The sequence below is a fragment of the Loxodonta africana genome, chromosome 4 (assembly GCF_030014295.1).
Source record: "Loxodonta africana isolate mLoxAfr1 chromosome 4, mLoxAfr1.hap2, whole genome shotgun sequence".
Taxonomy (NCBI): Eukaryota; Metazoa; Chordata; class Mammalia; order Proboscidea; family Elephantidae; genus Loxodonta; species Loxodonta africana.
In genome coordinates this window covers 28821965-28839111 of record NC_087345.1, presented here as the reverse complement: position 1 = coordinate 28839111, position 17147 = coordinate 28821965, and the positions used below count along the sequence as shown (strand labels likewise).

General features: G+C 37.2%; 1 protein-coding gene across 4 annotated transcripts in view; it reads right to left on the bottom strand.

The window, feature by feature from the left end:
- The window catches only part of WASHC3 (WASH complex subunit 3), a 58663-nt gene extending 43840 nt beyond the window's left edge, over positions 1 to 14823 (bottom strand). For 3 of the 4 annotated variants that reach the window (XM_003405295.3, XM_010599726.2, XM_023538889.2), the window contains exons 1-3: positions 14690 to 14823; positions 14021 to 14119; positions 5883 to 5948 (exon numbers count right to left, since the gene is read on the bottom strand). In XM_003405295.3, the coding sequence (XP_003405343.1) occupies positions 5883 to 5948; positions 14021 to 14119; positions 14690 to 14740 (216 nt within the window). In that variant the 5' untranslated portion in view covers positions 14741 to 14823. The remainder of the gene's footprint in view (positions 1 to 5882; positions 5949 to 14020; positions 14120 to 14689) is intronic. The other variant, XM_023538891.2, reaches the window with a different exon arrangement.
- Between the last annotated feature and the right edge of the window lie 2324 nt (positions 14824 to 17147).

Below are 17147 nucleotides of genomic sequence, written 5' to 3'. Positions count from 1 at the left end.
TGAGAAGTACTGTTCTATTAATTACCAGCTGCCTAAGAAGTGCCTTTTTAGAGCTGAATTGTTTGATTCGGCATCCCAGGTTCATCTATGTCAAGGTCCATCTTTATTGTGGCATGCACCAGAACTTCATTTCTCTTTACAGTTGCATAACATTCCATTATATGTATATACCACATTTTGTTTATTCATTAACCTGCTGATAGACATTTCAGATGTTTCCATCTTTTGGCTACTGTAAAAAGTTCTGCAATGAACACTGGTGTACAGGCTTCCATTTGTGTTCCTTTCTTCACTTCTGGGTATATACCTAGGATTGGGATTGCTGGGTCACATGGTAGTTCTATGTTCAACTTCTTGAGGAACTGCCGAACTGTTTTCCATAGTGGCTGCACCATTTTACATTCCCATCAGCAATGGAGGAGTGTTTTAGTTTCTCCAAAACCTCACCAACGCCTGTTGTTTTCCATGTTTTTTAATCATTACCATCCTTACGGGGGTGAGGTGATATCTCATTATGATTTGATTTGCAACTCCCTAACTGCTAATAGGAAACCCTGGTGGCGTAGTGGTTAAGTGCTACAGCTGCTAACCAAAAGGTCAGCAGTTCGAATCCACCAGGCGCTCCTTGGAAACTCTATGGGGCAGTTCTACTCTGTCCTATAGGGTCGCTATGAGTTGGAATCGACTTGGCGGCAGTGGGTTTGGTTTGGTTTGGTTAACTGCTGATAAGAAACCCTGGTGCTGTAGTGGTTAAGTGCTATAGCTGCTAACCAAAGGTCAGCAGTTCAAATCCACCAGGTGCTCCTTGGTGGATTCCGAAAATTTTCTCCCAATTTGTAGGTTGTCTTTTCACTTTGTTAAGCACTCTGAAATGTATAAAAGTATTTAATTTTTATAAGGTTCTATTTATCTATTTTGTCTTTTATTGCTCAAACTTTTCTTGTCATATCTGATAATCTATTGGTAAACACCAGGTTCTAAAATATCGCCCCTACATTTTCTTCTAAGAATTTCATGGTTTTAGTTTTCATATTTAGGTCCTTGATCTACTGATTTTTTATGCAAATAATGTGCACCTTCTGCATTTGTTTGCCAGCTGTGCCCTCCCCTGGCAAGGTAGTTTTCTAGGTGCACTACACTAATCTTTTTTTTTTTTACAGCAACGTGTGGAAGAGGATTGGCACGGTGGTGCTTGTGAGGGTGCCTTGTGATGAAGGGTGCTATAGGCAAAGGGATGCAGAAGGCGTGCATTATTTGTGTAAAAACACAGTATCTTCAATTGGTTTTTGTGTATGGTATGAGGCATAGATCTTCATTCTTCTGGATGTGGAAATCCAATCTTCCCAGCACCATTTATTTATTTATCGTACTTTAGATGAAGGTTTACAGAGGTAGCTTCTCATTGAACAGTACACATATCGTTTTATAACAGTGATTAACAACCCCACAACATGTCAACACTCTCCCTTTTCCACCTTGGGTTCCCTATTACCAACTTTCCTGTCCTCTCCTGCCTTCTAGTCCTTGCCCCTGGGCTGTTGTGCCCCTTTAGTCTCATTTTGTTTTATGGGCCTGTCTCATCTTTGCCTGAGGGTGAACCTCAGGAGTGACTTCATTGCTGAGCTAAAAGGGTGCCTGGGAGCCATACTCTCGGGGTTTCTCCAGTCTCTGTCAGGCCAGTAAGTCTGGTCTTTTTTTGTGAGTTAGAATTTTGTTCCATATTTTTCTCCAGCTCTGTCCAGGACCCTCTATTGTCATCCCTATCAGAGCAGTCAGTAGTGGTAGCCAGGCACTATCTAGTTATACTAGACTCAGTCTGGTGGAGGCCGTGGTAGATGTGGTCCATAGTCCTTTGGACTAATCTTTTCCTTGTATGTTTAGTTTTCTTCAATCTTCCTTGCTCCTGAAGAGGCCCAGCACCATTTATTGAAGAGATTCTTCCTTCCCCATTGAATGGAGTTACCAACCCTGTCAAAAATCAGTTGACCGTAGATGTATGGATTTATTTCTGGACTTTTAATTCTATTCCATTTGTCTATATGTCTATTATTATACCAGTACTGTGCTGTTCTAATTACTGTAGCTGTACAGTATGTTTTAAAATGAGGAAGTGTGAGTCCTCCTACTTTATTCAAGATTGCTTTAGCTATTTGGTGTCCCTTAGCCTGTACATAGGTCAAGAGACAGTTTTTATCCTTCGGTATAAATTTGAAGAATGGTTTTTCCATTTCTGCAAAGAAAGCTACTTGAATTATGATACGGACTGCACTGAATTTATAGATTGCTTTTTTTTTTTGGGTAGTACTGACATCTTAACTATATTAAGCCTTCCAATCCATGAATATGCAATGTCCTTCCATTTATTTAGCATTTTTCTTTTTTGTTGTTGTGTTTATTGTGTTTTAGATGAAGGTTTATAGAGCAAATTAGTTTCTCATTAAACAATAAATACACATATCGTTTTGTGACAATGGTTGCCAACCCTGTGATGTGTCAACACTCTCCCCTTCGCGACACTGGTTTCCTCATTTCCATTCACCCAGCTTTCCTGTCCCCTCCTGCTTTCTCATCCTTGCCCCTGGGCTGGTTTGCTCTTTTAGTCTCATGTACATGGTTGAGCTACATGTATTATTGTTTGTTTTATGGGCCTATCTAATCTTTGGCTGAAGGATGAACCTCAGGAGTGACTTCCATATTGAGTTGTAAAGGTGTCCTGGGGCCATACTGTCTAGATTTCACCAGTCTCTTTCAGACCAGTAAGTCTGTTCTTTTTTCGTGAGTTTGAATTTTGTTCTACGTTTTTCTCCACCTATGTCCAGGGCCCTCTATTGTGATCCCTGTAAGAGCAGTTGGTGGTGGTAGCTGAGCACCATCTAGTTGTGCCAGAGTCAGTCCGGTGGAAGCTGCGAGAGTTGTGGTCTTTTATTCCTTTGGACTAATCTTTCCCTTGTATCTTTGGTTTTCTTCATTCTCTCTTGCTCCAGATGGGGGTGGAAGCAGTGGAGTATCTTAGACGGCCACTCACAAGCTTTTAAGACCCCAGACGGTATTCACCAAACTAGGATACAGAACATTTTCTTTATAAACTATTTTATACCAACTGAACTAGATGTCCCCTGAGACCATGGTCCCCAGCCCTCAGCCCAGTAATTCAGTCCCTCAGGGGGAGCTTCTTTAATTTCTTTTAGTGCTGTTTTGTAATTTCTATATATGTCTTCACCCTCTTGGTTAAATTAATTCCTAGGTACTTTATTCTTTAGATATTATTGTAAATAATGTTTGCTTAATTTCTTTTTCTACTTGCTCACTGCTGATATATAGAAACCTAACTGATTTTTGCGTGTTGATCTTGTGCCCTGCCACTTTGTTGAATTAATTTCCTAACTCCAATAGGTTTCTTCTATATTCTTTGGGTTTTTCTATGTTTAGGATCATGCCGTCTGTGAAAAGGAATAGTTTTACTTCCTCCTTTCCGATTTGAACACCTCTTATTTTTCTAACCTAACTGCTGGCTAGGACTTCCAGAATGATGTTGAGTAGCAGTGGTGAGAGTAGGCATCCCTGTCCAGTTTCTGATCTTAATGAGAAAGCTCTTGGTCTTTCCCCATTGAGTATGATGTTAGCTGTGGGCAACTGGTTTTTATATTAAGTTTTATGACTATGGAAATAGGTCTATAAAACCTCAAATTTGGTGTGGGAAATTCTCCACGCCATAGATATTTAAAAGTGAAAGACATTCAGAAACAAAATACTTTAAGAATTTATCAAAAATATAATTTAATTTATAACCACTCTTTTTCCAGAAATTATTTTTAAAATACATAGAATCATACTGTAAGGATCGAGAACATGGGCTTTGGAGTCAAACTGCCCAGGTTTAAGCCCTACTTCTACCTCTCATAAGCTGTATGACCTTGTACCAACCTCCCTATGCCTCAATTCTCTCATCGGTAAAATGGAGATAAGAAAACTTACCTTATAAAATTGTTATAAAAATATTTTTTATCAAAAGTGTTCTGTAGCACATTTTAAGTCTGAATTATCTGGTAAATTACACAACTCTTGACTTCACATATTAATGTATGACTTTTTACTTTTTTTCAAACAGTCCTCAATGGAATGTTACTGAAACGTGTTGTTTTTCATACAGAAAAGATGGGCATGCTGTCAGTGGTTAAGCATTTCAGTTTGGATTTGCCAGATCCATGCAAACCCTTTCTCTGATTTCATACTGATATCCAAATTATGCTGTCAAATAATGTTTGGCTCAGTTTAGGGGTTAATGCTATGGGCATGGAAATGACTAAGGTTAACTTGTCTATCTGGTAACTTCACTTATGACCTTGGACTCTAACTTGGTCCTCAAACATTAAAATGAGATACATACCCATAATAAAGGATAATGAAAAAAACCAATGGTAATAAGCTCTCAAGCAGCAATATTCATTGAGAACTGTTGACTGATGACAGTACTTAGACAATGGCTATGGTCCAAATAGTTTCAAGTGGGTATAACTGGTAGAAGAATATCTTGAAAATGTTCAAGACCAGGTATCCTAATTGTTTTCAGCTAGAGAAATATTCTGAGAAAAACACAGTTGCTCAAGTCCACAAGGAGATGTACAAACTAAGTATTTGGTTCTTATTCTAAAATATTAATGTCATTTCTATTCCTCACAGTCAATAAATATTTTTTCAAGTCATTTTTTTTTTTTTTTTTGGTAAAAGGACAAAGTCACAAAAATATACTAGTGTGTCCAGTACATTATAAATAGGAAAAACACAGGTATCAAGTTAAATCTAAGTATGTCACTGTTATTTATCAAAATCTTTTAAGTTTTCAAATCAAAAAACCTGTTTTTCCTAATTATTGCTTTCAGCTTCTGACATCAAAACCTGTTCTCTTCATTAGCATTTTAACGTATCTGAAAAACAGCTGGTACTGTCTCCAGATTTTTATCTGGAGATATCTAAATTTAATGTAATTTTCTTACTGTGTTATCAAATGATAACTACTAAAATAATTTTGAATTTCCCATCAAATGAAGTAAACTATGTAACAGGTCAATTTGTTAAAACATTACTCACATTACACTTTTGACAAGTAGTGAAAGAAACCTCAATCCATCTCTATATTTTTTAAAACTTTATTTACTTTTTTATTGTGGTGAGTATATACTTAGAAAATTTGCCATTTCAACATTTTTAATATGTATAATTCAGAGGCATTAATTACCTTCATCATGTTGTTCAGCCATCACCACTATCTGTTTCCAAATTTTTCCATCACCCTTAAGAGAAGCTCTGTGTCTCCCAAGCAATGACTCTTTCTTTTCCCCTCTCTTCCACCCTTGGGTAACCACTAGTAGACTTTGTTCTCTACATATTTGCCTATTCTAGATATTTCACATAAGTGGGATCATACAATATTTGTCCTTTTGAGATTTACTTCACTCAGCATAATGTTTTCAAGGTTCATCCATGTTGTCGCATGTATCGGGACTTCATTTCTCTTTAAGGCAGAGTAACACTCCATTATGTGTATGTACCACATTTTGTTTATTCATTCATTTATTGAAGCATTTAGGTTGTTTCCACCTTTTGGCTAGTGTGACTACTACTGCAACGAACACTGTATCCATGTCTACATTTGAACAGGCTCAGTTAACTGTTCATAACGAATACCATTTCCTTTGTAATTATAGTGAATTTTGAAATAACAACCACAAGTGCCACCTCATGCATGCAGAAAAAAAAAAAAAAACCCACTGCCGTGAAGATACCCTGAATTCACTCTCAAATGCAATTAAAGTTAAGTAGGATTGAGAAAGTTGGTATACGCACAATAAAATTTATACTATAAATTATTCAGGAATACAAACCTTTGCATCTAAAATATTGAGAGTTGTTTCAATTTGTTGGATACGAAGAGAAAGGTCTGCCAGTTTCTGAAAAAGAAAGATTAGATACATCAGAATAAAGTCTCTGATTAAAATAAACCGTTAACAACAAAGGACAGATTTGAAAATAATAAAAACTGTTGTATATGTGGATAACCTGGTGGCGTAGCGGTTAAGTGCTACAGCTGCCAACCAAAAGGTCAGTAGTTCAAATCCACTAGGTGCTCCTTGGAAACCCTATGGGACAGTTCTACTCTGTCCTACAGGGTCGTTATGAGCTGGGTTTGGTTTTGGTAGTATATGTATTTATCATTTTTTAATACACTACTTCTGTTATGTACTTAGGTAGGAATGGGAACTCGAGTGTTCTACTATCTTCATTAGCATGCTTCACAGTTATTTTATTAAATTGTATTCACAGAAAAAAAAGTTGTAATTTCATTCTTATCAAACTCATTATCAGAGCAATAAATAATCACTGGGACCAGAATGTGAACTCCCTGAGTACAGAGTCTTTTGTTCATTGCTGTATCCGAGTGCCCAGAACAGTACCTGACAGTTAACAGGAGCTTAATAATTATTTTTGATGAATGAAGAAATTCTTCATAGAAAAGCAAGAGAAAGAATAAAAATTAGCCAAAGACAGTCTGGGACAGGATCTGCCTTTATAAATTACTTAAACATAATGAGCATATACAATTGGTCTCAAATTGAAACTTTTTAAGTTTGAAAAGCAAAAGGGATGAATTGGAAGATGAGTGGTTCATGTGAGAAAGAATTAAAAGACAAAAAATTAAAATGAGTACTGAAAAACCAAAAAGAAGCAATCTACTATCAAAAGCCGAGATAAACCAGAATGAAGAGTTTACCATGCTCTAGTTACTCTGAACAATTAAGTAATCTATAGATAGATAATTTATAGATAGAGATATACGCGCACATACAAATAAAAGAAACAAAGTATTTATATAAGAACTTTTATTTAAAAGCCCTATTCCTAAACACTATTATACTCAGTCCCACAGTCCAAGAAGCAGTTAGCCAGTTTATGAGTTGGCAGATGAGCATGCAGCATTCTGACTGCTTTCTGGGATATTAACAAAATCCTGACTAACGCATAAACAGAACTTTAACACCCTGAGGACAGTCATTTTGCCAACATTAAGAGGGGGAAAAACTGAAAAAAACCCAAAGTAGTCAGTGCTCCTTCACAGGACACTTATTTTTAAGATGAGCATGTTGGTATCTACGAAGAATATAATTTAGAAATAAAACATCAGAATCTAGTTTTAATGGCATTCAAAGTGAACAATCAGGCTAAGTTTAACTTTGACATCCAGGATTTGTTCACACAAGGTTTATGGAAACATAAAAACAGGTTTATAAAACGTAGACAGAGGAATTCCTCTCTAAATTATAGGAGTATTACTGAAAACCATGGGAATAAAATTTAGGCAAATTTAATCAATCTTTTAATTCATTAAAGTAGCTTAGAAATTGAAGAAATCCTACAGCAAATTTGTAAAGTGAATGGTAATTTATAATTTGTTTTAAAAATGCACACATTAGTTTGATTAAAGTTAAGTGAATACAGAAAAAGGCAAAATTGAATTTTTAAAAAATCAATTTTTGTCTTTACATGCCTATGTCAGTATATACTTTTAAGCAATAATCATCATTGAAACATTTGAGCATTTACCTTACACGCTATCCTGTACACGCAACGTAATAATTGAATTCTCACACCAAATCTATGAAGTAGGAATATATGCTAATCTTAAAGATAAGAAAACTGTATCATCACATAAATTAAATAATCTGAACTCAAATACTCCAACTCCACAGCCAATACTCTTCAGATGCTACTTTTGAAACAATGTTACATTTTTGAAACATGATGGAAAATTCCTGGGTATTGCCTAGGCACAAATTTTGTTATTCAAGGCCAACAAATAATCAATTTGCTTCTCATTAAGACTAAGATGCTACTGTGCTAAATACTGAGAATCAAATTTTTCTGACCGTGGTAAATCTCCTAACACAGGTGTTGTTTTTCTGAAATTATTTTTAAAAAATGGCTTAAAAAACATTTCAGGGTAATAGCATAAAACTAACTTGTCCCTAATTCCAATGGGCACTCAATGATTCAGACAGGGTAAGACTGAAATACAGATCTTAGTAAATAAGAACTAAGGATGAGAATGTTTATTTGGAAAACTATGAAAATTTAAAGAGGCTTGGAGAAATAAGTTATACTTTCTAGAGCAGTGATTCTCATATTTTGAGGGGTGCAGATTAGTCTGGTATAACTATTTTTTTGCTTTGCCACTCACCTTACCTATTTTCATCCACCATAATAAAAACCTCACCAAAATGAAATGACTTTATTTTTTTTAAAAATCAAGATTATATGAATGATTTAACTATGTGAGACATGAAAGATGCTGATTTATTGTAAACATCAATATATTTTAATTTATAAAACATTATCTAAATATCCTTGATACTGGTTTGAGAATAATTTTTTTTTTTAATTTAAAGTAATTATAAGGATTGGTATTTTAAGCAGTAGCTTTTTGCTTCATACTGCTACTATCACCCTATTTTATAATGAGATTGACAAATGTAAAGAAGATTTCAGGAACAAACTGAGTTTTATAATATGTCCAAAATAGTCTAATTGTTAATTTACAAATTCTTGTAGGGATGCTGGGTATGTTATGCAATGATTTTCAAATGTTTCAATACGTAACATTAAAAAAAAATTTTTTTTTTTTTTTAGGATGTATTTTATATTTTCAGATAACACATTTAATATTTTAGAACCTCAAAAACCAGCTCTAGAGAACATGGATAATGCCTTCATGGATAATAAAATAACAACACAATTTATTACAACATAGATCTTCCCAAGCCAAGAGGAAAGCCTGTTGTTGATATGATTTTGAGAAAATCACCTACCCAGTCTTTCTAAACCTGGGGTCCATGAACCTGGCTGGGTGAAAAAAAACTACATCTCTATTTTTATTTATCTCTGACTTAAATTTAGCATTTTCTTCAACTTTAAACTTAATCAACAGGATTACAGTAGTATTAGGACATATAGCTTTGTCACCCATAGAAATCACAGATTTTTTTTATCACATTACAATTGCTGCAGATTTTTCAATTATTTACATTTGTCATAATTCACAGTTAGTCATTATTAGACACGCCACTCACATATTTAATGCTTTAATAAAGGATGTGTTACCATAATTTTGAGTTTTTAAAAGTATTTTGATGATATTTCATCGCTTCTTTTGTAATCCTACGTATTTTATTTTATGCACTTAAAAACAGTAATTTGGCTTTACTGGACTGCTAAAAGGTCCACAGCACAATTCAGAACCTCTGCTCTTCAAAGATAATCCAGCATAAACAAATGGTTTTGAGCCCATTTCCATGTAATCACCTCTATCACATACATGAATATATATATTTCTTCCCAGCCAAAACCAAACTCACTGCCATCGAGTCGATTCCAACTCATAGCGACCCTATAGGACAGTCGAACTGCCCTGTAGAGTTTCCAAGGAGTGCCTGGCGGATTCGAACTGCCAACTTTTTGGTTAGCAGCCACAGCACTTAACCTCTACTCCACCAGGGTTTCCATACATATTTCTTAAAAAAAGCTATTATCAAATGACAATGAGCCTGGTTTCATTTATGGGCTACTGACGTTCATTTCTAAGATGTTTACGCCTTCTTCATTTTCCTTCTGCAACTCCCAGATCCCTCTAATGTAGAGTTTCTTAACCTGGGCTCCACTGACATTTTGGACTGGTTATTATTTGTTGTGTGAAGCTGTCCTATGTACTGTAGGATGTTTAGCAGTATGTCTGGCATCCACCCACTAAGTGCCTGTAGCACCCCTCAGTTGTGACAACCAAAAATGTCTATTAAAAAAAAAAAAACAAACAGTTTGACTTGATTTGTAAACGTTCACTTGAAGCTCAATAAAAGTTAATTAAAAAAAAAATTTTTTTTTATAGACAATGCCAAATGTCCCCTGGTTGAAACCACTGTTCTAAAGTATGAATGACTATGGATATGGTATAAGTAACATGATCAATGATAGTAACTGTCCCCACCCCTGAAAGTTTTAGCAAACAGGGAATGGAAAGGTAATGGTCTTTTCCATTACCATCCTTTCATTTCTGGAATAATTTGAAATAAATCTGAAATGCCTTGGCTTGGGATAACGGGCAAAACTACAATGTACCTGAAATTTTTCAGATAAACTGAGAACTTCTTGATTTATCACCTACCTATTTCTAAGGCAAAACATTTTATTAAAGTGAAAAAGAAGACAAAAGGAAGAAATATGGAACCACTAGTTGAACATGGAAAGAAAAATAAAGAGTGGTTTTTCAGGGTCATAAAATATCCAGTTTGCATATCTACGTCTCTAAAAGAGAAACCATATTTTTAAATAATGGATCTCTTGCTATACACCACTGGGTTGTATATGTCCTAGAAACCAGAACGGAAAGCAATCAACAGTTTTGTTAAGCTTCATCTGACACTTAAGCTCAGCAGTTGTAAAATATGTGGCAGCAAACAAGGGTTTTAAGAAAAACATTATCTGGTTGAAGGTTAAGTCTGATGGCTGGCTTAAATACTGGATGTAGACGATAAACCAAAACCCACTGCCACTGAGTCAATTCCGACTCATAGCGACCCCATAGGGTTTCCAAGGCTGTAAATCTTTATGGAAGCACACTGCCACATCTTTCTCCAGTGGAGTCACTGGTAGTTTCGAACCGCTGATGTTTCAGTTAGCAGTCAAGCACCTTAACCACTGCGCCACCAGGGCTCCCTGCCATAAATATTTTCAGTTCATGTGAGAATTCACAGCACTTTTCCCTGTACTTGAAGATTTTTGAAAAAAAAATTTTAGAATATTAAAAAACGATTAAAAGTCCAGTATGCTATGCATGTTACAAGTCTGAGTCATAATAGCACATCTGACTGTGATCTATTTAGAGAGTATCTTTGACTTTACAATTCACCAAACTCAGTTTTACCTGCAATAGCCATAGAGCTTGTGCTACCCTCCATTTTGTAAATTTGCAGTCCCAGTGGAAAACCATAAGATTTTACTGACTAGGGTCAGGACACAAGTGCTTACTAGGATATTTGTGAAGGAAGAAAAGATGACCCTAAGTAATTCTGTAACTTGCATCTGATTCAACTACTTTCCCTTCTCTGCCTTCTAACCTTTCTACTACTCTAGTGCCTGTCATTAGAAGAGTGACAAAGTAGCACAGTATAGCATGCATAAAGTATAGAAAGTTTAGATCTTCAGGGTTTCTCCTTATTATAGAACTCTAAACACAGCACTATTAATGAAGAAACTGCTCTAGCAATTTGTTTCAAATTCAATTCCAGCATGAGTTTAACTGCTATAGTTTTGGTTTGGTTCAAACCAAATCCTGTGAGGAAAAAAGTTTTTTTTTTTTTTCGTAAACCCTCTGACCCCTCTGCTCTCCACCAATTCAAAAAATAAAAGTTGACATTCATTTTTTGAGGAGGGAAACATAGTCATTTTGGTTCCTGTTTAAGGTTTTAAGTAAACAAGGACTACAGGTCGTAACGTTATTATCAACAAATTAAAAATCATTTTGAAATACCATATTGATTCTAGCTCAGGAGAAAATGGCACTTTATGCTTGAATACATATATCTTTGGAATTTATCGTATCAAAAAGATGTTACATCAAAAAGACAAGACACAGCAAAGAAAAGTAACCTTAAAAACAGATTATGAAATAACTATAAAGAAAGCACTGCACTCTCTCACTGAAAAATGATGCAACCAAACTTCTTTTTCAGAACAGAAGGTATAATGTAACCGGGTAGTAAGATGTTTTTGGCTTTTCAAGTTAATAGACCAGAGATGGAATCCCAGCTCTGTTACTTTCTAGCTGTGTGGCTGTGGGCAAGTTATACAGCAGCCAGTGATGAATGAATGAATGAACAAACAAATGAATAAATGTCTAAGCAAATGATTTAAGCCTTTCTACAGCTCAGTTTCTGTATAACTGGGATAACTGAACCTCTCTCAAATGGCTGGGCTGTGATGATGATCACGTAAAGCACTTAGTACAATGCCTAATACAGAATAATCACATGATAAATATTAGTTATTGTCTTTACGGAAACCCTGGTGGCATAGTAAAGAGCTACAGCTGCTAACCAAAAGGTTGGCAGTTTGAATCTATCAGGTGCTCCTTGGAAACTCTATGGGACAGTTCTACTCTGTCCTATAGGGTCACTATGAGTTGGAATTGACTCGACAGCAACAGGTTTGGTTTTTTCCTTACTGTCATCACATTGAGCAAACATATCTATAACTGACACAATTATCCAAGCCTCTAAAGTGAATTGTAAAATAGACTTACAATCAACCACAGGTTATCATCCTTAGGAGAAAGAGGCAAACTACTTTAAACTTATTGAGTTTTTGGTCAATAAGCTTTTTCTCAGAGTTCACGAAGAACTAGGAAGTAGTGACATAGCCAAAACAGTTGGGGGAGAAGCTGAGAGAGGAACAGATGGGGGAAACTTGTGAAGCATGAGGCTTAAAAGCAATCAGTAAGTAAGTGATGATTATTGTTATCTTTGCTTTAGCTGTCAAACAGACAACACTCTCCAGGCTTTGAAAATTGTTAGGTACTACAATGAGGAGGGGTTATCCCTGCCTTAGAGCAGCTCAATCAAGTTGCTTTCACAAGAGTGTTTACTTCTTGTTTTGTTGTTGTTTATTCTATTTTTTAATCTGGTGATGAAGCATATAGGGATGGAGTATCTGCTCCTCTCTATTAACAATCCTGAGATACTCCCCACCTAGATACTTCACCCTACTCTGGTATAAAAAGTGAAGGGCTAAATCCTTGGCTTACTGCTTTTTATTCAGTCAATTCTATCTCCAATTAGAAAGGCACAGTACAAAATAAAATACATGGAAGCAAGCACCTAGGCTCTGGACCTGCTGTTAGATAAAACACACTGTTTTGATCCCCTGACTCTATCAACTGGCATATCATACCATACTTTATTTTCTTTTGTCTTAATGAGACGGTAAAAAGATTTTGATAAGTAGGCAAAAACAACAGCAGGAATCTTATCCGCTGAAAACAGTTTTCCTATCTCCATAAAAATTGTAGTAACAATAATACACGTAACACTCTACTAGCTAAGGCTATTTACCTCATATGAAACAGAATGAACTTCAAATTGTTTAATCAATCAACTCACCTAACTATCTAAGCCCCAGTGAATTATCTAATCCCCCTGATTTACCTCTCTCTCTTCTTTCTTAAACTTAATTTCAAGCCATGTTTCCAATTTGCCTTACCCATCTTTTTTTTAAGAACAAGAATCCCTGGATTTGGTACCTACTCCTTAATCTGGTACTTAATCCTCACTTATGAGTTATCTGCAGAAAATATTCTTATTTCCATAATGACATCTGATGCCAAAGTTAGCTTTCTAGGCTACCTCTCCAGGGCATCTTTTGGATCAAACCAAACCAAACCTGTTGCTGTCCAGTGGATTTAGATTGATGGGGACCCCACAGGGCAGAGTAAAACTGCCCCATAGGGTTTCCAAGGAGCAGCTGGTGGATTTGAACTGTTAACCTTATGGTTAACAGCCAAGCTTTTAACACTGCACCACCAGGGCTCCAGTTTGGATCAAGGAATGTAAAACAATTTGAAGATAAACTGAAACAATATATACTTAAAAATGTAAATATCTGGGTAAGAGCACATGTAACAAATTTCAAAATCACAAGTGTTTTCAACTATGAAATCTTGGAATTCCTTTTATTCTCTTTAATCACAATAAGCTTTTTTTTTTTTTAACCACAATAAGTCTTACTGAACTATCTTCCAAAGACCTTTAAAACACTATTCAGCAGAGGTGGAGTGCAGGACTGACTTTAGCTTAACAAAACAACTGGGTGACAAGAGGCCAATCTGAACAGAGTGATTCTTCTTTAACTCCATTTGCCATCCTCAAAAAAAGCAAAGTGATTTCTAGGCTACTCTATAAACCAACATCACAGGACCTACCTCCTCACAAATTGTAGAAAAGTGGTTGAGGAACTGTACTGTGTGCACCACAAATTGGTTTAGAAATGCCACCGTTCTTTTCTGTTGAATAGCTGGCACCTGTGTTATGTAAAAACAAACATGATTCGTACCGGAGGAACGTACACAGTGCAATTCCTTTGACATATGGGCATAGGAACAGGGCGTCTTGCTGTGTGATATGAGTTTCTTGAAGTATTGACAATCGTCATTAACTTGTTTTCATAAACTGTGAGGTGGGGGGTCCGAAGACGATAGAAGCTACATAAAATTTTGAGAATTGACTCCGGATTCACAAATTTTACAGGTAAAGGCAACACAGGTAAACACACAAAAACACGTGGGGGCCGAATCAAAGAGGTAGGGTTAAGAGGTCGCAACGGGCCCAAGTCGCCAGTCGCTCGTCTCCGGGCACAGAGACACGTTACCCGGGAAGCGAAGGCTGGGAGAGGCACAACATCCCCTTAATCAGCTCTGGAGGGACCCCTTTTCAAGGTGAAAGGTGAAGACTCCCTCCCGAGGCCAGCAGAAGAGGGGCCCGGGGCCAGGTACAAGGTGGGGCCTGGCGAAGTGGGGTCTTTCTGGGAACGGGGCGTCCCTTCCTCGTCCTCCTCCCCGGTCTCCAGAAGTTCAACTCCGTCTTTTACAAACCTTGGTCAAGTCTATGCCCGACCCCATGAGAGGAAGCCCGTCCTCATCCATCTCCTCAGCTGGCGGTGAACCCAGGGCTCTCTTCCAGACCCCTCCCAGACAGGGCCCGCCCAACCCGGTAATAGCGCCCAGACACCTCCACAAATCCCCGCCTCCTCAGCCCTTCCGCCGGAAGAAAATGCCTCCGCTCGCCAATCACTCGGCGACTCCCCGCGAGCCCGCCCCTGAGCTCAGCATTCTGGGATTGGTAGTTCTAGGTCCAGATTGTGACGTCAGACTGGGGGCCGCAGGGTTGAACCAGGCTGAGGTTTTGGTGGTAAAATCTTGAAAAGGGGGCCAAAAAAAAAAAAAAAAAAAATCAGGAATTGCATTCTTACAGTGATCTGGAAAGAGCTTTGCACTCTTGCACACTTAGAAATGAGAGGTGGAAGTGAAGATGGATAGGATGAAGAATACTTTTAAATGCTTATCGTTTCATTGGTTTTTTTGGGGTTCATGTCCATAACTAGTTGAGTATCATCGAATATTTTTAATTGTTGTCTTTCAGCAAATCTGTTGAGTCCCTCTCATGTTCTAGTACTCTACTGGGACTTGTTAGGTGCTGTCAAGTTGATTCAGACTCATAGCGACCCCATGTACAACATAATGAAACACTGACCAAACACTGTGTGGTCCTGTGCCATCCTCACAATCATTGCTATAGTTTTGAGCCCATCGTTGCAGCGACTGTGTCAATCCATCTTGTTGACCGTCTTCCTCTCTCTCTTGCAGACTCTCTACCAAGCATGATGTCTTTCTTCAGGGACTGGTCCATCCTGATAACATTTCTAAAGTACATGAGACAAGTCTTGCCCTCCTCACTTGTAAGAAGCAGCCTAGCTGTACTTCTTCCAAGACAGATTTATTCATTCTTCTCGCAGTCCGTGGTATATTCAGTATTCTTCACCATCATTCAAATGGGTAAATTCTTCTTCGTTCTTTTTCATTGTCCAGCTTTCACATGCTTATGAAGTGATTGAAAATACCATGGCTTGGGTCAGATACACCTTAGTCACCAGAGTAACATCTGTGATTTTTAAGATTTTAAAGTGGTCTTTTGCAACACATTTGCCCAATGCAATATGTCCTTCGATTTCTTGACTGCTGCTTCTATGGGCGTTTTTTGTTGGTCCAAGTAAAATGAAATCTTTGACAATTTCAGTCTTTTCTCCATTTGTCATGATGTTGCTTATTGGTCCAGTTGTGAAGATTTTTGTTTTCTTTATCTTGAGGTGTACCGCATACTGAAGGCTGTAGTCTTTGATCTTCATCAGTAAGTGCTTCACATCCTCTTCACTTTGAGCAAGCAAGGTATCATTAGCATAATGCAGGCTGTTAATTAGTCTTCCTCCAGTCCAGATGCTGCATTCTTCATATAGTCCAGCTTCTCATATTATTTTCTCAGCATACAGATTGAGCAAGTATGGTGAAAGGATACCATCTTGACGCACACCTTCCCTGATTTTAAACCACACAGTATCCCTTTTTTCTGTTCAAATGACTGCCTCTTGGTCTATGTACAAGTTCCTTAGGAGGACAATTAAGGGTTCTGGAGTACTGAGACTACAACTATAAATAAGATAAATAGTGTGACAGTTGTAGGCAACTGTATTGTTTTGTCTTTTCACCTTGATAAGGTCTACATGAGCCTAAATTTTTCCATTAGACTGTAAATTCTTTGAAGGATTTTCTTCATTTCTTATGACTCCTCAATTAGTACCAGCTGCTCTGCTTTGCAATGAAAACTCATTAATAATTTTAATACACAGTTTTGAGGTTCTACTATGATCCAACTATGGTATCAAGCACTGAAGATTCATCCACCCATCCATTCTTTGAACAGATGTTCCCTACAATGTGCCACCAAAACCAAACCAAACCCACTGCTGTCAAGTTAATTCCGACTCATAGTGACCCCGTAGGGTTTCCAAAACTATAAATCTCTATGGAAGCAGACTGCCACATCTTTCTCCCACAGAGCCACTGATGGTATCGAACCGCTAACCTTTCAGTTAGCAGTGAATCACTTTAACCACTGAGCCACCAGGGCACTATGATATGAGTTGGGAATACAACAGTTAACAGAACACACAATTCCTGCCTTCACGTAGATAAACAGAAAATAAACAAGTTAACAAACAGATACTAAGTTGTCCAGGAAGAGAGACAGAAAAATGAAAAAAAAAAAAAAATTTAGTGTGATAAAAACTAGGCTAAAATACGCCCCAAAGAGGAGCACCTAACCCAGGCTGGTGAAATTAGGGGTGACTTCCTGAAGGAGTTGATGCATGAGCTGAGTTTTGAAGATGCAAACATAAGCAAGATGAAGAAGATTGGGAGGAACATTCCACAGAGAGTATCAACATGTGTGAAGGCACTGATGTTTGAGCCCCAGAGACCTACATTTCCCCTGTAAAAG